Source organism: Arctopsyche grandis, chromosome 9, assembly GCF_051622035.1.
Source record: "Arctopsyche grandis isolate Sample6627 chromosome 9, ASM5162203v2, whole genome shotgun sequence".
Taxonomy (NCBI): Eukaryota; Metazoa; Arthropoda; class Insecta; order Trichoptera; family Hydropsychidae; genus Arctopsyche; species Arctopsyche grandis.
Genome location: NC_135363.1, coordinates 3,964,465 through 3,989,294, shown reverse-complemented (window position 1 = coordinate 3,989,294; position 24,830 = coordinate 3,964,465). Strand labels below are relative to the sequence as shown.

The window sequence follows — 24,830 nt, the reverse complement described above, 5'->3', positions numbered from 1 at the left end:
AATGTACGGCGGCGTGTTAGGAGCGTCCTCGAGGACACTATCTGCTTTTGTCGTCGCACACATAATGGACCCAGGCGAGCAAGGGAGGGCAAACGAGTTATTGATGGACGCCAGGAGTTTTAACAAGGTTTCAGTTACACACGGCGAGAGCAAAAACGAGCTCGAAACCGCATCTCGGCTCCTGTTTAATAATAAATCGCATTCCTCGTGTCATTCGTCTTTGCGGAGAAAAAGTGCAATTATTGCTGCACGTGGAATCGATTCCGTACCTCGTTAAAGGTGATGAGCAGATCGATCTGCATTTACGAGCATATGAATCAAATACCTCTAAGTAATAGCTTGCACTCAGAGCTGGTCAGAAGAGGATCAAATTTCAAAGGAAACTTTTTGGAGCGAGTGTTGGAGCTGAAGTTTAGTTAGTTGGTACTAATTTTTGGTATGGGAGGGAGGACTGACCGCAAACGTAGACTCACAGGGCGAAATCACACAGAGATGAACAGCACGGCTTCCAGTCAAGAAAGGGTGTTCCCAGTTCATTGTTAATTTGTACGTATCTTATTATTACGAAAAGTTTGTCCTACATTTCTTAAAATATGGGATTAACCGTTATCAATCACTATCAAGCTTACAATATCAATACAAGGACGAAATATCACCGAAAACACTACAGGGGGTGATTTTTGGGACTGTGTACCATGAATGCCATATGCCACGTGCTAGGGATGATGCATTTTTTTCACGTGTTTAAAAGTATCTAAAAAAAAACGCGTGTGATTTCGTCCATAGTTTCTTTGTTATAACAGAAAATAAATCTGAAAGTGTGCTAAATATCAGAAAAATTTTAAAGCATGCTAAATATCAGGTGTGGAAGGTTTCCAGTTGAAAGTGTTGAAAAATAGATGTTGTATTCAACATGTTTTTCTTGCTGAAACTCAATGGGTTGTTTTGTATCAAGACATTCCCCCTTCTGTGCTACACTCATAACCTCTCAAGATATTCAGTGGACATGAGGAAGTGACACACGAATACCAAATGCGCATCTTAATGTCAAAGGTTAATCGGAAGTTATCAAAAACCATTTCTCTCCAAATTTATTTCGAATGCATTTTTTTCAACTTTCTGGTTTGAAAATTCTAAATTTACGATATTCAATCTGTCTATTGGTAAAAAAACAAAATTCCATCTTTGGGTATTTGATTTTTTAAAAATCTACCTAGTCGCGTACCGAATGATTGTACATAATATGTATTTCGCTCTCATCGAAACTATTTCAAATGTTTTTTCAACTTTCTACCTATTTGCCAAGCTTCTGGTTTAAAAGTTATAAATTTAAAATATTTCATCTATCTATTGGCATAAAAAACGGAAATCTATTTTTGAGTATTTTAATTTAAAATAAAGTTCAATTAATTGTTCATCCTAGCGGACGAAGTGAGAATTCATACGTATTTCACGCGACATTATTTCAAATACATTTTTTTCAACTTTGTACCGATTTGTCGAGTTTCTGGTATTACAATTCTAAATTTGCATTATTCAATCTATTTATTGATATTAAAAGGTAAGTCCATCGTTGTCCAGCACATTTTTAAACCAAAGTTGAATATACGATTTGTATTGCGGTCAAAATTCAACCGCCTACAATTCATTCACGCATCTATACGACAATTCAACTAGTTAATAAATCGTTGTAATTTCCTAGATATACAAAATACTATGTATGCCCCAAACTCTTGTCTTGGGATTTCTTATTTTTTAATGAATAATGAATATCTTGAACTACTTCACTTTTTTTACTAACCTCTTCTTACTTTCACTTACGATTACAATTAAGGAAAAATTTTTCCTCTTATCCGATCGTTTTCATACTTAGCCATTTTCCTCATTTTGGTCATCGATATAAGTGGAAGTATCATCCGCCATTATTACTAGCCTCTTCTTACTTCGTTTTCGATTTTTACGTCTGATTTTTACAAATTGAGAACATCTTCCTATTCCAACCCCTACCAAATTGAATCCTTTTCAGCAATCTTTGTACTCCTACCTTTCAAATTCTCTATTTGAGCTCCTACAACCTCTTCAACAGCATACGATTCCAAGAGTCAAGCTACTCCTTCTTAAATAAGAACCATATATTTTTACATAACGTGTCGCTTATATGTTTTTTAGATCTGATGGCCGCCGGAGGAGAGAGATTCTCAGACGAGGGAGTGACTTCATTTGGGCAGCTACTGTTCGACGTGAAGAGGGACCAGGTTTTTGCAGGTGCCAGGTGAGAGACCACATTCGCGTAGACCGCATAAGGCAACGATCGAACGTTTCGTCCGTTATCCACCACACACTATTGATCGACGTTCGACACAATTTATAGTCCATTCCTGCACAAGCCAATGTATTCTTTTTGTATACCGATAACGGTAAAACCGCAGAACGGACTGTAGGACTTATTATGTACATACATACATACATACATACATATATTGTACATACATACTCGTGACGTGTGGGATAGGCGTTTAATTGTTGCTTTTGACACGCCGGAAAAGTGGCATGGTTGTCGGTTATTATCAAATTTGCACGCGTTTTTCTTTTCATGTTAACCCTTTCGCACCCACGCCATTAGTTGTGCGACTGTGATGAATTGCATTTGATATGCGCGCACTCCAGTAACGTGTTATTATCTGCAACGCGTCGAACGTGAAATAAGTGTCTCGACACGCCCGCTGGGGCCTAGGGTGACCATCCTCACAATAAACAAAAATGATTCACAATATGATCGTGCCTTGCATTGCCTTGAGAGGTCTATTTTAAAGCCTCGAAAATAACCCATAAGAAGATTGCACTTGTCTCCCTGGTATGAATTTACCTGGGAATATATCGACAGTGGGTGCTCCCCAGGCTTGGGTCGTTCAATTAGAAATAAACCAGCAGCATAGATCGGTGTTTAGAATGTACCGCTTTCAACCGAGTGGTCACGAGTTCAATCCCTGTGGCGTAGCGACCGTGCCCGCAAACCCCGCAATGCGGGGGGGGGGGGCGTCGCAAAGCGGCGCGCCTTTTTCACTAATTTTTAAACTTGTTCTGTAATTTTTTTGTGAATTATCAGATGACGATTTACATACATATACATATATGTATATCGTGAATCCAAATCTCTAACCGACCAATACGTCAATGGCAAATTAGACAAATCATTGTCTAATCAGTTGCTTGATTTCCGTTCGTGCTTAAAAGAAAATAAACCTTGTTAAAATAAAGAAGATCGACGTTGTTCATAATTTGGTGAAGCTCTTCATTTGTAATTTTTATACTATAAATTCGTCATTTAAATCATCTTGTTCCTCACGCTTCCGGTAACTGTAGCCACTGCGGAGCACTCGTTCTCGAAGTTGAAACTTATTAAAAATTATTTCGTTTGAAATTGAATCTTATTTAAAATTATTTCGTTTGAAATTGAAACTTATTAAAACTACGTCAACTATGTCACAACATCGATTAAAAGGACAAGTATTGAACATGAGAGGGCAAATGACATGAATTTTAACAAAATGTTTGCCAATGCGAAGTCCAGAAAAAAGATTTTTCTACTTAAAAATTACATGAATTATTATTGGGAATTAAATTGGCTGTAAGAAAATAATATGAATATAATGGGGGGGGGGGGGGCGCCTTAAGGGAATTCACGTTACGCCACTGGCCCTGCCCCGTGCTGCTGGCCAGACACCTTGGATATGTGACTCCAGGTCAATCGTTTCCGAGTTCCGAATTCAGAGTTCGCCAATATATATGATTTTAATTGAAACGGTTCCAAACAAATTGGCAACCTTGTCCTATTTCTCCCAAAATTTCGAGTTTCAGCATCTTGAATTCGCTGATTTATAAAAATGCAAAAATTAAATTTATCCGTGTGTGGTGTCTGTATGATGGTATGTAAAATTATTCTATAAATTGTTTATCGATGTTTATAATTGGCCAGGAAGGCGCACTGTTAGGTATTCCTGGTATATATAATATGTATTTACATACGAGTATGTAGCTTTTGAAGTACAACTTCTTTACGTCAACCGGAAGTGACAGTTTACTTTCGACTATTTTTTCTTCTACATACTATATTTTTTGACCCTCTAAGTGTTGTGCTTTTCATAAGCAAAAAATTATATGCCAGAAGTGGGACTTTTTCTTTTTGGAAAAATCACAAATATTATGTTCGCACACAATTTTGGTACACTATGGTTAAAATTGAGTCAAGCTGAAAATTTGTATTTACATATATTCATGTACCACTTGGAGATGATAAGGTTTTGGTTGGGATTTATAATTCGAAAGTAGTAATTTTATTTTAAACAATATTTCATTATTTTATTTTGATGTTTAAAATTTATTTTATCTCATTTTTTAAATGTATTCATATATTAGTGCTCAAACATGTATCAAAAACGATCTCATAGCCAATATGTGAGAGTACATACATATGTGTCATTAACGAATTTTGTTTTTGATAGTACCTTAATTAATCAAATACATACGTTAAGTAATGAGTTGGTCACATTTTTTCACAAAATAAGAAACAATGTTCTTTATCTTTGAAAGAAATGGTTTAAATAATAATAAGGATTAATCTCACCATACTTTCTTTAAATTACCCGAGGCTATTCATTTGCTTTTTACACTAAATGCAATTCTTTGAACTATGTACCCTCTTCTCTTAATTTAATGGTGGGTTTGACAAAAATGGTGACTTTTTTAAATATAAAGAGAAAAATTGAGAATCTCTTGCAATCAATAGTCAGCACCTACATATATATGTAAGTATATATGTATAAGAACCAGCCGTGAATACAAAACATCCTCGTTAAGAGGGCTGGACAGCAGCACCTTGTCCATACAAACGTACTATACTTCTCCCTTCCTCAGTTATGGCACTAGAGAAATTATTTTTTAATATGCTATGGATATCCACTATTGGGGTGCATCTATCGTTTTATTTTTTTGATTAATTATTTTTTAAAGGAGCCGCCAAAAATCTATAAAATCGCCTCTTTTTTACACCCACGAAACGAGTCCAGCGTGCTTATTTAACGGTCGATTTTTAAAAAAATACGCCGATAGATGCACAGAAAGTATCTTTCTCATACCGATGATGAAATTTTTTTAAAAATTGGTCCAGTTTTGGAGGAGAAAACAGTAGAATACGAAACCTCGATTTTGTCAATTTAAAATACGTTTTATCTGGTCGAAGCGCAACTGTCGCATTCACTCAATATATATATTGATATATATTGTCGCATTCACTCAATATATACATACACTCAATATATATATCGAAGAAAGGAACGGTAACAAAATTAAGGTTTCGTGTGTACAGCCCTCTTAAGCCTGAATAGAAAAGGGAATATCAAAATTCACTCACGCATCACATATATTATGAAAATAATTATGAGCACAGGCTACCAGACAAATAGGTTAAAATAATCCTTGATAAGCAATGATTTCATTGAGAAGTCGGATTGCTCTTGGAATAGAAGCCATCCGATAAAGCACCGTGCCGGCAGGAGGTACAACCATCAATTGACGATGCACATTATAAAATAATGCAACATGTTATGTATGTTTTAAAAATGTACGCTTAAATCTTGGAAGTCAACAGATTAATACTATTTTGACAGTTCATCAGTTGACAGTTAATACTAGGTCTAGCACTCAGCCTTAAGATGCCACATCGGGCGATATGTCGGGAAGAATCGACAACCCTTCGATTTTATTGGAATTTAAATTTTCGGCGCCTGAATTCGGTAGAGCTTTGCGTCATCATTGACTTTTCCAACCTATTTCTGCGAAAACGTCTGCTTTCAATACATAACTCGTCTTTTGTAAAAGCTATCCGGTTCCTTAATGTGATTGATGAACATTTGGAACTGTTCAATTGTCATGTTGATGAGCTGGTTAGTTTCTTGAGATTCAACATGAGATGAATGATTGGAATTTTTATTGTTTTTACTTTGTTATTTTCTTTCTGTTTTTTGTAAGACTGGTGTGACGCTTTGAGGCAACCTGTCAGGTCACACTGGTAATTTTACTGTTATTAATTTAAAGAGCGGACCAACTTTGCACCGTTGTTTGTTCATTTGCTCTCTAGCTTTGTAGTACAAAGCTAGAGAGCAAAAAAAAAAGGTTCACCATAAAAATTAACAATGCACGGCGAACTATAACTAGACTTCGGACCCAAAGCGCGCCGTTTATTGTTCAATTGTTGTAAATGCTGTGTTAGAGGTTCCTTTTTTTTTCACTCTAGCCTTTTTTTTTCACTCTAGCTTTGTAAATAGAGCCGAACCGCCCCGATTCCTGGAAAAAGCACGCTCTCTATCCATAGTCTAATGATAACAATGAACGGCGCAAAGTGTTTAGTTATTATTATTATTAGATTACGGATACACGCCGTGCTTTTTCTAGGAATCGCGGCGATTTGGCTCTATTTACAAAGCTAGAGTGCAAAAAAAAAGGTTCGGCGAACCTTTAACAAAGCATTTACAATAATTGAATAATGAACGGCACGCTGTGGGTCCGGTGTCTAATTTTATAAAATAATAAATTAAATAAATATATAGTTTCGAACCCGAACTGTAAAAATTGCCATATCTGCACAATACATATGTATGTACACTGTTAATTTGAAATAAAATAAAGACCACAACACCTAAAAGAGATTGGAAACTCGCCATCCCATACACAGAAAGAGAGATTCGATACAGTTTGTTGCGTTTTGCACCTACATATGTATGTACATACATACTTGAACTACAGTCGCAATCTTAATTCCGTTTCATCTGTGTCCTTATCGCATTAAGAAGATCATAAATTCTTAAAAAATAGCGACGAAAGTTGGGGCCTCGGCACTGTCCCGGGTATGAAAATATATTCGCGAAAGTTATGTATGTCCGACCATATGGCGTGCTGGCCTCCATCTTTCTCGTCGAGCTTGCATTATGGAAATGGGTCGAATCCCACCGTTCCGTTACCCGTGTTCGGTTTTACTTTTGGTCTTTTCGACATCTCTCTAATTGGTGGACATAATATCCCAAGGCTGAATGTTCTTTAGGGAAGCTATCGGTTGTTCGATGTGACCGGGACCACCGTTTCGCGTTATCTCTCGCAGAACAATGTCCATTGAATGTCAACAACTTGTTTATGGTAGCGGTAGATTGTCCATATTGTCGGACGACAATCGAATCGAATCGAATCGCCCACGTAAAGCTCGGTGGTCCTAACCTCTCACAACTTCTTGGGACTTCGCTAATGAGGTGTGCTGGACCAGTTGTGCGATGCTATGTTCCAAAAATCAACTTTCGATTACTTACTTGCTGGAGTTTTTCATAATAATACATAGGTATTTACTTTTGAGACTTGAAATTCGAGACTTACTAACGTTAAAATGTTTCATTTCGTAATATGCAAGTCTTTTGGCACTGTGGATAGCTCAGTTGAAAACTACCTACATAGGTATGCTAGAAATAGGTTTTTACTTTCATCCCAATGATGATATTCTGACAGCACAAAACTTACTATGGTTCATTATAACTAGTCTAAATGTTGATTTGTTTTATTTTGGGTTGTCTTTTCTAAGTTTATTAGCTAATATTTGAGTTTAAAAAGGTGTATGTCAAAAACAATTTAAGAGATAGAAGATTAAGAGATAGAAAATTAAGAGATAGAAGATTAAGACATATAAAATTAGGAGATAGAAGTTTGAGAGATAGAATATTAAGACATTAAGAGATAGAAGCCAAATCATATTAGAATTGTCATTAAAGAAAGGAAATTTGTAGGATCGAGTCAAATTTGATTTCTAGATTGAAACTTTTATGAGTAGGCCTGTGGGCCATTTAATCGCGACGGCATCTACTAAACTTAATTGGGCCGTTAGTGATAAAAGTATTTTGTAATATACTGGATTTGCACCAATTTACGCTGGTTTAATCGCTTCAACTAAATATTTAAATGTTTAAATATTGTTGCGTAGGGGTGGGTGGAGGATCCAAGTAAAAGGCCAACAGTCGTCTCACAGCATTTATTGATGATTAAGGAGATACACGCACTGTCAGTGCTCAGTCCAGAATTACATGATATCGCCTACGTACCGCCTTATAAAGGGTCGATCTCTCAGGACGTCTAATCTGTTTACCTGTTGTATAGTCACGTATTCGGATATGTACATATTTCCACGACATTGGGTCTCCCCGTACCGATTCTGAGAAATAACTAATAACGGTCGTTGTTTAGCCTAAATGCACTTAGAGTCCAGATATAATCCTTGGAAGTAAGTGCAAGCACTTAGTTAACCCGATAACAGATATCCGTTGGTCTAAGTGCAATTCGCTCAATCCGCGGCGTACGTAACAATATTAATAAGGATTGATCTCATCATACTATTTTTAAAAATCGCCCTGAGGCTTTTCATTTCCTCTTTACACTAAATGAAATCTACAGAACTATGCACCTTCTTCTATATTTTAATATGTATTTTACATATGTATATGTATATACCAGGAAGGCCTAACATAGATATACAAATTTTACAAAGCATCATAGAGACATCTATGGATAAATTTTGACAAATTTTCGATAAACTTAAATTTTCAGAGCATTTTTTTTCATATAAATCGTCAAATTTTGAGATGCTGGAAAGCTCGAAATTTGCCAGATATTTATGGATAATTTTGTAGCATTTTTATATGAGTTAGCGAAATTCGAGATGGTGGAAAACTTTGCCAGAGGTTGCCAATTTGTTGGAACCGTTTCAATTGAAATCAGATAAATTGGCAAACTGTGATAGAAAATGAAAAGACCTGGAGTAACAAACCAAGATCTGGTCAGCAGCAACCAGTGGGACTCGAACCCGTGAACACTTTGTTCGAAAGCATAAATGCTTACCACTAGTCCACGCTGCTGGTTCTCTTCATTGAATAATGGATTTGACCAAGATGGCGACTTCTGTTCTCTCTCATGTGTGATGTTATCTTCTTAAAGCGATCGAAATGCACAATTGCCTTAACTAGAGCGACAATGCAACGTTCACAATACTTCTTGATAGTGCGAAATTCGCAAAAATATCACCGTTCCGTATTAAAATGTAGGCTCCCGGAAGACGAGCGACTCTCTCGACAGACTCGAACTGGACTCGCTATATAAAGCCGTTCTAGAAAATTCCCCAGTGTAACTTTGCCTCGCCGTATCGTCCGTATGTTGTGTGTATTATTACAAAGCCGACATTTATTATAATATCGATATGTGTAACAATACAATGCAATTTCAAAGGAGACAAGAAAATGGCCGCGCGATTCTACCCAAGCCACTTACACAAAAAACGGAAGAAATCAGTGGCCGTCTTTGATCTTACGTCGAAACCAGTTCAGCGCGAGATAATCAATGGGCTTTCTTCAGGGGACGAAGATGAGAGTCTGAATCCTGTCTTTCGCAGCGTTGAATGAGCGCGCAAAATGCTAATGAGACGTCAACGACGCCATATTGTTTCTTTCAGGGTTGGAAGAAAAAAGTTGACAATTGACTGAATTCAGATATTCATCGCTCGCGGAAGATGGTGCCAATTATACGTACCGCAACGGAGTTGAGAACGAGCCGGAATTGATATCGTCTCGGTTCGATCTATCGTATAAATTATTCAAATGTCAATAAAATCGAGCGAGACGCCATTGCGTAATTTGACATGGCGATGAATGTTGCGGTTTTTTGTTTGAACTTTGCGTCGCTGAAAGCTCAATTACCGCAAATTGTTGTTTTACCGAAATGTCATAGTTTTTACGATGGAACAACATTTTCGTTTATTCAATGATATGGCGCGCGATTGAAATATTTATATTGGTACTTTGGATAACATTTGGGTCAAAATTTTAATAATGCAATTTGATAAACACTAACGTTTACTATAGAGATCGTCAATCGTAAAGGTTACAGCATAATAACAGCGAAAGTGCAAAGTAGAGTCTCTATTGTTTTGTTTCGTCGTGATAGAAAAGAATGCCAGTCTTTAAAAGAAAATAAATTTGTAATCTAAACGAGTCATTCTAGTTTTTATTTGGATAAATTATCAATATATTCGATATTTGGAATAAAAACTTAAAACTCTTTGAAGATGGGTCTAATATAACCTGAACTTTGTAGTATCTGAACATTTTTGTTTTTTCAAATCCCATTGTTTGATCGTATTGGTTGTGATTTCTGTGCATAGGCAGATCCAAGGAGGGTGCCATAGGTCCTATGCTCCCCCCCTTGGACGATTTAAATTTCATATCATCATTTACAGCCATTCGCCATCCACTGCTGGATGAAGGCCTCTCCAACATGCTTCCACTCGTTTCTGTTTTGCGCAACACTCATCCATCTCACTCCGCACATTTTCCTAATTTCGTTCACCCATCTTCCCTGCGGTCTTCCTTTTACCCTTTTGCATTCTCTCGGGTACCATTCAAGCACTTCTTTTGTCCACCTTTCGTCCATCCTCCTAGCTACGTGACCCGCCCATTGCCATTTCAATCTCTTCACTCTATCCACTATGTCCACTACTCTTGTCATACTTCTCACCCATGTGTTCCGCTTTCTGTCTTTCCTCGTTATGCCAAGCATACAGCGTTCCATACTTCTTTGAGTGCATTGGATTTTATGTAGCATCTTGGCGTTCAGTGTCCAAGTTTCACATCCATACGTCAAAACGCATTGATCAAAGATCTTCTTCTTCAGGCAGAGTGGCATTTTTGATTTAAAAACAGCATTCATCCGTCCAAATGCACTCCATCCTAGTTTCACACGTCTCTTTATCTCTTCATCTTTACTACCAGACATGTCAATTATTTGACCTAAATATAAATAATTATTTACTACTTCTACTGGTTTATCAGGCATGCAATAACTATTGAACATTAGTTTGGTCTTATCTACGTTAATTTTTAATCCTACTTTTCTACTTTCCCTGTCCAGCTGTGTTAGTCTGTTAAGTACGTCAGCTGAATCACGAACTATATCGTCTGCGAACCGAATGTGACTCAAGAAGAGACCGTTGATGCTTACTCCGGCTTTGTCCCATTCCAAGTTCCTGAAAACTCATTCAAGCACCGCATTGAATAACTTGGGCGAGATAGTATCTCCTTGTCTTACTCCTTTTCCTATGCTAAATCTATCTGTACCTGAAAAAAATTTAACCGAAGCTGTTGCATTCTTATATATCGCAGCTAATGTATACATATACATACATAAATACTTTTTTTTATACTAACCGTTTTTCATGTGTATGCATGATAAACGAATATTTTCGACTTTTTCACGGTCACCCAAAAATATCGTATGTAATTGCAAAGGTACATATGTATGTATATCTCCTTTTTATAACCGAGCCATTATTTCACTTAAATACGTATATACTCTTTTGACTGTTATCTTTGTGGATTTTCCGTTGCCGTACAACTTTTTTTCCTCCGCAAGTTGCGCAACTAGTGTGACCATATGGTGTGCAATTTAATTGTGAGAACCATACGCAAAGTTGCAAGAGCTAACAGCGCGCGCGCACAGCCCGCGGCCATTTTCACTATGCAATTCTTTCCTCGACGCCATTTTTTTTCTTTCTTTTTTGCGAGATGGGCGACACCTAGCGTCACGCACTTCGATCGCGGCACACTATGTAAAACTGCGATGTGCAAAAGATTGCGGCACTTGAAAACCGCTATCATTAACGCCCCGACGACCGGAAGACGAATGGGGTGTGCTATGGATGCACTTAGCGCTCATAAATCATCGCAAAATGCCCACTTGTCCACCCGTTCAGTGCTGCCGATGCTTAATGATGCTGTTTCGCATTTTGCCAGCGAACAAAGTTGAGGTGCAGGTGTGCGACAAGTGTTTCAGACTGAATTGCACTTGCAGGGCAACTTGTGTGCTTATGATGGGTCAATGTTCAGCTTATATAACAACCTGACTTACCTATCTGCTTGGATCTCGTAAGTGGATCCACTTGGGATTGACTTGCTACTGGACTTGCATCGTTCACGGTCGTATACACGATGCAAGTAGAGACGTATGTATATACATATGTATGTATATATCGTTGTGCCTGGTTTGACTAATATCCGTTAAACCAGCAGCGTTGACTAGTGGTCACGGGTTCGAGTTCCACTGGTTGCTGCTGGCCAGATCTTGGTCTGTGACTCCAGGTCGATCGTTTCCTATTAGAGTTTGCCAAATTTTTCTGATTTACATTGAAAGGTACAAAAAATAAATACTCATTTCATTTTTTCGCCTAAAGGTCTCTCTCTATACACTCTCTATTTTTTAAATTTTATATAAGGTTATTTACTGTTTTTTTTTTACATTATTCAAAAAATATAGATGTTTTGGTGATTATATTTTTATACAAAAAGGTTAGTAAAAGCATTTAAAAAAGTGAATATCATAGATAAAGAATACTTATAGGTTATTCTAAATTTATGGTGAATATACTAAAATGTCTAATGGGTGATCCAAATATGATAAAATTTATATGTAAAAATGCCAATTTTTTTTTTGATTTACCTGCTTACACGATAATGGTGAGTCGATTCCTGGAAAACATCATGTAATACCTTTTAGCAATAGTGGACTTTTACGCTATCTTTCCTTTCCTTTTTCCTTTCTTTCTTCCTTTTTTTATTATTAGATCTGGAATTTTATAATCTCGTGATGGAACAAAGCAATTTATATGCAGTAGAGTAGCAGTAGCAGTTTAGCCAGCAGCATAGCTCGGACGTTAAGCTTCTGCTTACCGTCAAGAAGGTGCCGGGTTCTATCCCTGAATGAAAATGAATTTTTCAGAGTATGCTGTTGGTCAGACCTGGATTTGTGACTCCAGGTTGATCGTTTCCTATCAGAGTTTGCCAATTTTCTCTGATTTCATTGTTGAAACGGTTCCCGGAAAAAAAAATTGGCTAAAAAATCCTTCCTACCTACTATGTCACCACTATTTGAAATTTGATGGATGTACAATAAAAATTTATGTACAATTCATAGATGTCTCGTTAATTTGCGAGTTTTTTCAGTGTCTCGCAATTCAACGACTTATAATAAAAAAATGCTGCATTTGTATTTGTAATTGGCCAGGAAGGCGCATTGGGATTTACCTGTAAGGCCTTCCTGGTATATATTTTTTTATATACATATGTACTATTTATTTTCCACCAAGATCTCCACCAAATATTTATAAGCGATTTTTTGATTTAATTATATCTAATTATTCACATTTTAGTAATGGTCGCATTTTTATATCTGGAGATTTTAATCTGAATTCTTCTAACTGTTTTCCTGATGACCTTAATTTTTTTATATCTTTATTCAACTTAAAACAAATTAATACTATTCGAAACTATTTTAATAATTCCATGTTGGATTTTCTATTAACAAATTTAGATTGTCAGAATATTATTATTTCAAATGCAGTTGATTCCTTGGTTCCTGAAGACAGCTATCATCCTGCTCTTGATATTCATTTAAAATTAACTATAACTTATTCCTCACTTCGTTTAATAAATACCTCTGTCCTAAATGGATGGTTATTTACAAATGTTGATTTCAAATATTTAAATGATATTCTTTGTAATTGTCAATGGGAGCGAGTTTATGAGTGCAAAGATGTTAATTTGGCCCTCTCTAATTTCTATGACATTATATATTCTATTTTTAATGATTGTTTTCGGTTGAAAGGATTAGTGACGAGTAAAAGGATTTATCCGCCTTGGTTTACTAAAGAAATTATTAATCTCTTAAAAAGTAAATATCAAACACATAAACTCTGGAAGAAATCGAGCAATCCTCTTATCTTAAATAATTTCCGTATTTTACGTACGGAAATTAAGAAATTAATTAATAATGCATATAATGTTTATGTAGCTGATTGTGAAAGTTCCATAGTTAAAAACCCTAAGAAATTCTGGAACTTCATCAATTCTAAACGTGTAAATCGTGTAAAGTCGACCATTATGTACAATGATTCTGGATTGTTAGAGGGTGATCAAAACATTGCTAATGGATTTGCCGACTTTTTTAAATCAGTTTTCAATAATCCTACTGATTCCATGGAACCTACCAATGACTCGGAATTTACTTTCCCCACTTTAGCGATTAATCATCTTGACTCTTCCGATCTGAAATATGGCTTTCTAAAGTTAAAAAATATTTATTCTTCCGGTCCTGACTCCATCCCTAATTACATCCTAAAAGGATGTGAGGTTAGTCTCTTAGAACCTTTAAAATTCATTTTTAATTTAATTCTAAGGAACTCTTCATTCCCCAATTTATGGAAATGCTCTAAAGTAACTCCTATTCATAAGAAGGACGATAAATCTTGTGTAAGGAACTACAGACCAATAACTATCTTGTCAGCGCCAGCCAAAATGTTTGAGGTAATATTACACAGATACATTTTTAATCACTTTCAAAGTATGCTCATTGATCAGCAGCATGGCTTTCGTCCGGCCAGATCAGCTATTACCAACTTGTTATGTTTCTCTAATGACATAACCAGCACTTTGGATTGTAATAATCAAATGGATGTAATATATACTGATTTTGAGAAGGCGTTTGATAAAGTTGATCATAAAATTTTGGTTAGTAAATTAAGTTTTATTGGATTTACTTATAATCTTGTTGGTCTTTTTATTTCTTATTTACAGGATCGACGTCAATTCGTTAAGTTTGGGAGTTGCTTTTCTTATGAGTATGTTGCCACTTCTGGGATTCCCCAAGGATCAAATCTTGGCCCTTTATTATTCCTAATATTTATCAACGATATTCAATCTTCTATTCACCATTCTAAATTTTTATTATATGCGGATGACTTAAAAATCTATAAGAGAATAATTGATTTACCTGACGCTCTTTATTTGCAAGAGGATTTGAATTCTATTTATGAATGGGCTAATGTTAATAAACTTCCCTTCAATATCCTAAAGTGTCGGGTCATTTCTTACTCTCGTTCTCGTTCTCCTATTAAATATCCGTATAAATTTCATGATTCTCTTCTTCAGAGAGAATTATTTATATCTGATCTGGGAATAGTCTTCGAAAATAGTTGGAGTTTCAACATTCACATTGAGAATATCTGTGATAGGGCAACAAAAATCCTTGGATTCGTAATCCGTAATTCGTCTGAACTAGGGCTCACTGCCATTCGTCTCTTATATTGTACATTAGTTCGCAGTGTGCTCGAGTTTGGCTCCATTATATGGTCTCCCTATCAACTTCGTTACTCTCTAATGTTGGAACGAGTCCAAAGGAAATTCCTTAGATTTTTATATCTGAAAACATTTGGATTTTATCCATATCTGTTCCCTAGTGCCTTTGTCTTGGGATCTTTGGGTTTCAACTCCCTGGCAAAGAGAAGAGATTTATTTCTTGGGAAACATTTCGTAAAATTACTTAGAGGAGAGATTCACAATCCCACTATCCTGGAGAAACTAAAATTCTGGGCCCCGGAAAATCGTAGAGTTTTAAGAAAACATGATATATTTTTACCAATTAGGGCTAAATCAAACGTGCTCATGAACTCCCCCCTCTCGAGAGCTGTTCGACTCCTTAACTTACTGGCACAATACTTGGACCTATTCGATGCCAGTTATGTTGAGTTGGTGGAACACATCCTAAATAGCACGATATAAATTTTTCAATCTTATTTCTTTGTTTTTATTTTGTGTACATATTTTTTACTTGATTTTTATTATTTTTTTATGATGTTTTTTTTTATTTATGATTTTTATTATTTTCTTATGTTTTTTTTTTTTAATTTATGATTTTTATTATTTTTTTTTATGATGTTTTTTTTGTAATTTTTATGATTTTTATTATTTGTATTAAAATCACATTGACGCTTTGGGGCAACCTGTCAAGTCTCTGTGGTATTGATTTTTTAAAATAAAATAAAATAAAATAAAATATGTAAAAATAAAAAAAAAAAATTAGCTAGATCGAATTGTAAGCATAGCCACACCAATATAGTCGTTCATAAACTGATGGAGGAAAAAGCTGGACATGGCCATTCACTGTTTATGGACAATTACAACAACAGTATTCCAGAATATCAGCTTTGCACTAAAACAACAGATTTGGGCTCAGTATTCAAAGGGTTAACGAGACTTGATGTTTCGCATGGGACCCCATATTTATTTATTTACATATTAGCCACAGTGCCATTACAGAATACTCTAACGCGTCACTGTGACCAGATAGATATATAAGCATAATACAAATACTATACATATATAAGAATTAGCGGGACATCTACGTTATAGATATTTTTTTTTAATCATATTCATATTTAAATAGTGGTGACATAGTGGGTAGGATGGTTTTTGCCAATTTGATGGAGGAAACGTTTCAACAATGAAATCAGATATATCGGCAAACCCTCATAGGAAACGATCGACTTGGAGTCACAAATATCCAAGTCTAACCGGTAGATTATACTCGGAATAAATTCTTTACAATCGCGGTCAGCTCGCGGGATCGAACCCAGCAACCTCTCGGTGTTTAGTATCAACGCAACCACCGAGCCATGTTGCTGGATATGTACATACATATGTATGAAGATATAAAACTTTTAAATTAAGGTTTATCGAGTTCAATTATTTATTAAAGCTGAAGTTTATGTCAATCGGGTAAAGATTCATGTAGAGGTTTGAGTTGTAGTGTGTTGCAGACTTGAAAATCCTATCTACTTTGGTCAAGATCAAAGCTGTTTTTCCGGAAATTACGATGTGTGTAGGTATGCATTGAATCGGATTCGAGATTGAACTTATTCTGTCAAATTTAAAAGTGAAAATGGATCTAACAAAGTTATATTACATCAATGAGGATGTAAACTTGTTAGTCTGCGTCCGCGTGCGGTCTACTTGACACAAACCGCGAACCCTAGTTTAGAGGGATTTCTCAATTAAATTTGAATGGAAGCTCGTGTGTGTGTATGTATGGAGGTTAAAATTTTAGGTTGTTTTACTATAAGGTGACCATTCGTACTGCTTTTACCAGAACAGTACTGGTTTTTTGGGTATCTATCCAGGTAAGTCGTAAGATAACACCAGTACACTATTTTATGTAATAGCACTTTTTTTATCTAATAGATGGATAAATATACAAATTTTTTGGCCAAAAATGATGTCTCCTACAAAAATATTGACAAATTAGTCAAATGTTGTTTCCATTTATTAGGAAAAAATGCACCAACCGAAGGATTTCTACAAGGCTTTTCTATGTTTCACTTCGCTTATTTACTTTGATGAACAATATATAGTTCAGTGATAAAAATGTTGAAACCATAAAATGTTTGCTAATCGCTTTTTTTAGGTTGTGGCTATTTGCAGGTACTATATCTGCAAATTATTGGCTATTTGCAGGTACTATATCTGCGACAGGCGCAAAGCCTTTTGCGCACGCGCGTGAACTGCCACTGTCAGCGTGTTTACTGTTAAAATTGTGTTTTAAACCTCTTAAAATTTAGTTCGAACTCGTAGAGTGACGTAGAGTAAAAAATATAATCCAAATTAGTTAATATTATTAATTGTTAGAAAATTATTATCATACACAACGTATAAATGTAAGAAATTGTAATCGGATTATAAGTTCACGCGCATGCGCAGAAGACTTTACGCCTGTCGCAGATATAGTACCTGCAAATAGCCACAACCTTTTTTTAACCAGTCTTGCGTTGAACCTAATTTTAACCAGTCTTGTGTTAAACCTAATTTTAACCAGTCTTGTGTTGAACTTAATTTTAACCAGTCTTGTGTTTTATAAGAGCATACAAGAAAATTAATTAATTTTTTCATAAATCTACGTCCATGATTCTTTAATCTTCGTTTTAAATAATGGAAGTATTTAGAAATATGTTTTTTGAAAAAAAATGCCCTGGTTTTGAATTTGGAAAAAAATCACCTCACTTGACTATTAACTTTAAAATGTAAGATGATCAAAAAATAAAATCAGCCAAATACTGCGACTTATCCTCAATTTGAAATATAATATAAAATCAACACTTAAATTTACTATTATAACTTAAGAGATTGCTTGGTTAACTTTTCAGAGATAATCTCTATCGACTGTCACTCGTCGGCTTACGGAGACTCGAGAAGGCTTCGTGGGACTCTCCTCTAGAAAAAGTGAACCTCTGTCAGGACAAAGGACAGTCCGAGAACAGCTGTCACAATTATATAAAGATTCTTCTGACGGATGGCAGAAAATTGTTTGCTTGCGGTACCAATGCTTACTCACCCCAATGCTCGTGGAGAGAGGTATCTACCCCACATTATTACGTCACGAATGCACTCGTTAGACATCCTATGACCAAAATTTTATTGCATTTTAAAATTTAATTTTTACAGTTGGACAATATCAATCACATTCTGGAATGGGTCGATGGTGTGGCCAAGTGTCCTTATAATCCTAAAGCTAACGTTACGGCACTCATGACGGACACTGGGCACTATTATGTTGGAACACCGACTGATTTTTCAGGATCTGATCCTGCCATATACAGGTACAATACTATTGAATACCATTTAAATATAATATTAAACGAAATCTAATACTGATGTTTTATTTTTTATATAGAGCCATTGGAAATCCAGCATACGGAGGCTATCGCCTTCGTACACTTCAATACAATTCAAAATGGTTGAATGAACCTCACTTCGTGGGATCATTTGAGGATGATAGGTTCGTCTATTTTATCTTCAGAGAGCCTGCTGTTGAATATATGAACTGTGGAAAGGTTTGTTTTAGAGTTTCTTTCAAACATTGATAATTGATTTTGTACTAATGAACCGTACCATTGCAGACGATATATTCCCGGATAGCCCGAGTGTGCAAGAACGATTCCGGTGGCAGTTCATTGCTGAAGAACAACTGGACTACGTTCATGAAAGCTCGTCTGAACTGTTCCCTACCTGGAGAGTATCCATTCTACTTTGACTCTGTACAAAGCATCGATTACATGTCGGACAGGCGATTGTTATTCGCTGTGTTTACAACTGCCAGGTACTCGTTGTGCTTGTTTCGGATCAAATTCTGCTCATGAGTCTGTGTTGACTGTTTTGTTTTGTAGTAATAGTGTGCCGGGATCGGCGATATGTGTATTCAATATGTCGGAGATTGAAGAAGCGTTCCTGGGTCCGTTCAAACATCAGGCAAATTCGAAGAGTATTTGGGAGAGTCAGTCTGTTCCTCATCAGGAACATACTCAATGTCGAAATGTTGATTCTACGTATGTCATGAATTTTATTTTACTCTTTATAAGAAAAATTTTTGTCATGTTGTCAATTTGTATTTGAGTAATAATTTTTATTATATTTTTAAGGTTTACCGAGTTGTTTGATTATCAGTTGATGGATAAGGTGGTGCAGCCGATCACATCCCGTCCGATTCACACTGCTAACTTGGATTTCTACACGCATCTATCTGTCACCAACGTGAAAACCAAATATTCTGAAGCATTTATTGCCTTCGTAGCTAGCCAAGATGGACTGGTGAGAAAGCTGGCAGTAATGCCTGGGATGAAAGATACGTGTCTCGTTGAAATCTTAAAGCCGGAATCGAGCAATGCAGTTGCTCCATTGAACATTATGAAGTATCTAAACGAAACGGTAGTTCTGTGCAATTTATAATTGATATATACTTCAATTCGTCTTTATATACATATTTTTATTCCTCCATAAGAATTCTCTATACATTGGGAGTGAAAAAAGTGTGCTTCGCATACCGGCAAGTCGCTGTGGTAGACACTTGACACGTGTCGGTTGTTTGAACGCTCAAGATCCTATGTGTGGATGGGATGAGAGACGAGAAAGATGCACTACAATACCCAGTGGCTCCAAAGCTCACTGGATACAAGAGCAGTTGAAGTGTCCCGATGTTGAGATTCCACGTAAGTGCTGTTTAAACTTGATTTCATTTACCAAGCAGTACAAAGATAAACTCTAGGTAATTTAGTACGCGGGACAGATGTGTTGACCGTGTCCCGGTCTAAGAAAACACCATTTGTGTTTGTAAGACGATCGTTTATTTTGTTCAATTGTTACAATGGTTATTGTATGTACGAAGAGGTTGAGCTTAGGAGAAGGGAGCTGGTTGAACTCCAGAGGTTCACTCTGGTGTTGGGAGCTGGTGCGTCGCTTTATATACGTTCTGGGTTGGAGCGTGCCGTATGCATATGCTTTGTCTTCGTTTCCAGGACACGTGTGTTAGAGACACGTGTTGACCTATTTTCGAGGCGCGTGCTTTATAGCTATGGGGTCAGCGCCAGGACGTCGTTCGTTTTGATGACATTACTGTTGGGTTTCGTTCGTTTTACGATCGGGCGATGAACTCTTTCTTCTGGAATGGTCGAAGGGGACGTTGCCCTTGAGTTATGCATGTTTGTACAGGATCGATGATGTGATCACTGGTTTTGATTCGTAATAGCACAAGTCGTGCTATATTCCTACAGTAACATAAAATGAACTCTGATCTATTAACCTAATCTAACATTAATAATTTAGTAGCAAATATCTCAAATTTCAGTCGACGGCGCTTGGTCAGCATGGTCACCATGGAGTGAATGTTTACAGGAAGTTGATGACATTCTTCGAGACACACAGGAGACTCAGGACAAATGTTTATGCCAAACCAGATCATGCACCAATCCTACTCCGAGGAACGGAGGCAAAAACTGTGACGGTAATAATGCATAGCAATAATGACAAAAACTTGAATCTTTCTCGCTAATGTCGAATATATTTCAGGAATATCGATCAGAGTATCAAACTGTACGGTCCATGGAGGCTGGACTGCGTGGTCTGGATGGTCAGCTTGCAGTGCAACGTGCGGTGTAGCTGTCAAGTGGAGACGCCGAGCTTGCGGAGCGCCCACACCTCAATATGGTGGTAGACTATGCGTGGGGGCCGATCGTTCAGAAATTTATTGTTCCCAAAACCCACCTTGTCCAGGTATCAGTATCGTTATCAATTGTGATTTGGATTAAACGCTTTTTTTTTATTAATCTATTGGTATATTTAGTTCCTGTGCAACCGATACTTGAAGGCGGTTGGTCTGAATGGGGGCTGTGGAGTGCTTGTTCAGCTCCTTGTGGAGGTGGTGCTCGTTGGAGACAAAGACGATGCGACTCTCCTCCACCAGCACCTGGTGCTCCACCTTGTCCTGGGTGCGCCGTTGAAGCAGAGGCCTGCAATAAACAGCCGTGTGAAGTGCGACGAGCTTCGGCATGGACTCCCTGGCAGATGATACAATCTAGTATGACATTTTATTTATTTTTTAATGTAGGTACCAAATTATATATAGAATTTAATATTTTTATTTGCTTTTGTTTTTAGATAATGTCAGTAGTAAGGTGGGGTACATTGAAAAACGTTATAGATTTTCTTGCAAAGCTCAAACTGCGGATCAAATAAAGGTAAATTTAATATAAAAGAAAAGAGGTTTCAATAGCATATATTTCTATACATGGAAGTCACTTCATTTTGGTCCTGAGTTGAGTGTTTTCATGTTATTATGGAAGTGATGTCTTGTACAGTTCGTCAGGTTTGAACGGGAAATGTGAAATTTGTTTGATACGTGTATGTTTATTCACAACTTTATTTAAATCAAGCCTATTTTGAGTTTTAGTACTTTATTATTTATTGTTTAATACAAATTTACCGTCGGTAATATAATATTATATCAGCGTCACATAGTCATGATAATTTCTTTACATTCTTTTGTTGGATGATATATTTATGTAACATTAAAAATTGTACTTTATTATTACAGTTATCCCTGTCAAAAGAAGAGGAGCGTTATTGTAACGGCGATGGAACTTGTGGATCTACTCCGGCTTTGGATTTGTCATCAAACGGCTGGTCAGCGTGGAGTCAATGGGACGCTTGCAGCGCGGAGTGTGGAGGAGGATATCAGACGATGACCAGAACTTGCCTAAAGCCACCTTGCCAGGGTAGTGGCAATTTACAAAGAGCATGCAATGTTCATTCATGCATAGGTATATATACATATACATATAATAAATCGACACATTTCAGTTTATAAATTGAATTAGATATGTTAAGTACTGAAATTTTTAATTTAAAGACGGATGGGGATGTTGGAGAGATTGGTCACCGTGCTCAGTCTCATGTGGACCAGGTCGTACGGAAAGACGGAGACCTTGTCTTGCACCCGGAGGCTGCAAAGGAGACGCTGTACAAACTACCCTCTGTGACGGACCACCTTGTGATAGTAAGTGTTTTTGAAATTTGATATTTCAGATTTATTTGGTACTAATTTTAAAGTTTTCTACTTTAGGTTTATTGGGATGGAGTAACTGGAGTGGGTGGTCGTCTTGTGATTCCTCGAATAAGCAGCATAGGAATCGTCGGTGTTTGTTTAAGAATCAAGTTAGGGACAGTGATGTGTGTCAAGGCCCCGATACTGAAATGAAGCTTTGCAATTCTAATGGAATTAATAATGGTATTTTTATTTTTATATAAAAATGAGTGTAAGTGTGGATTATTATATTTATGTATATTCAAAATTTTCAATTGTAGTTGCAGAAGTGTTGCCAGCTAGATATTCGAATCAAGCGACGTTGACGAGTGAAGATGGACTCGGTATGGGTTTAGTTGTTGGTTTGGTGATGATATCATTCCTCGTCGGTGCACTGTTGGCTGCTGGACCAGTAGTGTGGATAGTGCGCCGGAGAACTCCTCGTATACCTTCCAGTCCACATTATATAACAAAGCAAAACAGTTATGTCAGCGTGCCTTTGAAGGAGGTGTGTAGTGATTTTTTGTTGATTTCAAATGATTTAGTGATATTATTATGTTTTAAAATTGATTTGTTGTTAGGTGCCAAAAAAACCTATGACTACATTTGCAAAGCCAAACAATATCAACGCTGATAGGGATACGTCTTTGGATTCTCCGAAGCTATATCCCAAAGCCATGGCCGGAGACTATGAGACATCAACGGTCAAAAGAAATTCTCATGCTACTCAAAGCAGCAGTAGTTGTAGAAATAACATTGACGTAGATCAAGACAAATTTTATTAATAGACTTTTTTTTAATAATGGTACAAAAAGCTTATGTATTTATTTGTAGAAAATGAAAGCTTTATTAAGAGTAAGGTTGTTGATGTTATTCTTATGGTATGAGAGTTTACTAAATTAATATTTTGTTTGTGATTCAGATTTATTGAATATGAATTTGTATCTGTGATAGATTTTGATTGAATTTTCGACCTTTTGGAAATTTTATGCTATTGTGTAATAAAAAGACTTAAATTTGTGATTGTATTAGTAAACGTAGTTTTTCGAATTAAATTGGACTCTTTGAAAATCTGAATAATGTGTAGCTCATATTGAGCATACTTTAGTCTATGTATAACGTGTAATTTAAAATTTAAAAAGTCAGTGTAATGAATAAACATGAATTGAGACAAATCGGTATTTTATTACAAACTTCTACTTAGTATTTCTCCGAAGATAAGTGCTACCATGACTTTTAAGGTAGGTAAAATAAGAACTAGTTAATAAGTGAAACGTAAAGGAGGTTTGTAAAAAAAATCATACGTTGTATGACTCTGGTTATGTGGGTACAATCGCAATTTCTACAATTATTTCTTTTGCTTCTTCTTTTTCATCTATTATTTCGTTCGATTACACTGAGCAACAAAAAATCACGTTTTTGAGTTACCAGAGCAGAGACAAACAATCTTTACTAAGTTTGACCCACTAAATTCGAATATGATATTGATTTTTGTTGGTGGGTGATCGTTTACGAGATATGAGCGTTTAAAAAAATCCGCGATTTTTACAGTTTTTTGGCTTTTGCGGTCTTTAACTCAAAATTTAGGATTGTTACGCTCAAAGTGAGTATTTAAATCAGTAGTCAGATATTTTTCCTATTAATTGTTATATTTCATTGCTTTAAAATACTTAATTGTCTAGCGAATTTTTAAAGTCAGGAAAATTTATATTTGTATTCTTTATGTACTAACTTACAGCTGATAACTTTTTGGTCAGAATTGGTAAACCGGAAGTAGTATTTTTTTTTTAAACAATATTTCATTATTTTATTTTGACCTTTTAAATTATTTTTATTTTCTTGATATTTAATGTGTATAATACTGATAGTGATTTTAAGTATTAAAAAAAATTTGAACAAAATCTGACAACCGGAAGCAGAACTTTTATCTTGTGAAAGTGTCCATACATTTGCGCTCAATTTGTATCGCTATCATAGTTATTAGTTCAATATCGAATTTTGTTTTGTAACCTTCTTATATTCTTCAAATACATAGATAAAGTCATGGGTTGGTCACACCCGAATTTTTTTTATATAATTTTACTTTTTTTTCTATTCAGTGTTCTATTGTATCTCTCTATAACTTTCTTTCATCATGTCTTTAATAAAGTTATAAACCCCTGATATAATATACATATGTAGTGTTTGTGTCCTTTTGATTTTTGTATGTTGTCGATTTTATATGTTAAAAAAATCAATTCACTATATTAAAAAAAAATTATACTTTCTCGACAATTCTCGAGAATCTCGAGAAACAAAAAAGAAAATCTCGATTTCTCGAGATTCAAATATTTCGAGAAAATAAGATTCTCAAATCTCGAGATTCAGATATTCCGAGAAAATGAGATTCTCGAATCTCGAGAATCAAAAAAAGTCGAGAAATCACAACCTCTACTTTTGGGTAGCTCAGTAACTAATAAAATAATCGCTGCTACGTGCTTTGAAAAAAAAATTATTATTTCGAAACAAGTATGTTT

The 24,830-nt window shown here is 35.9% G+C and overlaps 1 protein-coding gene across 2 annotated transcripts in view; it reads left to right on the top strand.

The window, feature by feature from the left end:
* The window catches only part of LOC143917048 (semaphorin 5c-like), a 40,438-nt gene extending 16,952 nt beyond the window's left edge, over positions 1 to 23,486 (top strand). For both annotated transcript variants that reach the window (XM_077438422.1, XM_077438423.1), the window contains exons 3-19: positions 2,170 to 2,272; positions 18,107 to 18,314; positions 18,405 to 18,559; positions 18,634 to 18,793; positions 18,860 to 19,059; positions 19,127 to 19,285; positions 19,379 to 19,664; positions 19,738 to 19,945; positions 20,581 to 20,736; positions 20,802 to 21,005; positions 21,076 to 21,309; positions 21,390 to 21,469; positions 21,826 to 22,051; positions 22,141 to 22,287; positions 22,354 to 22,518; positions 22,596 to 22,822; positions 22,896 to 23,486. In XM_077438422.1, coding sequence (XP_077294548.1) covers positions 2,170 to 2,272; positions 18,107 to 18,314; positions 18,405 to 18,559; positions 18,634 to 18,793; positions 18,860 to 19,059; positions 19,127 to 19,285; positions 19,379 to 19,664; positions 19,738 to 19,945; positions 20,581 to 20,736; positions 20,802 to 21,005; positions 21,076 to 21,309; positions 21,390 to 21,469; positions 21,826 to 22,051; positions 22,141 to 22,287; positions 22,354 to 22,518; positions 22,596 to 22,822; positions 22,896 to 23,099 — 3,122 coding nt within the window. In that variant the 3' untranslated portion in view covers positions 23,100 to 23,486. The remainder of the gene's footprint in view (positions 1 to 2,169; positions 2,273 to 18,106; positions 18,315 to 18,404; positions 18,560 to 18,633; positions 18,794 to 18,859; positions 19,060 to 19,126; positions 19,286 to 19,378; positions 19,665 to 19,737; positions 19,946 to 20,580; positions 20,737 to 20,801; positions 21,006 to 21,075; positions 21,310 to 21,389; positions 21,470 to 21,825; positions 22,052 to 22,140; positions 22,288 to 22,353; positions 22,519 to 22,595; positions 22,823 to 22,895) is intronic.
* Positions 23,487 to 24,830: the final 1,344 nt, after the last annotated feature.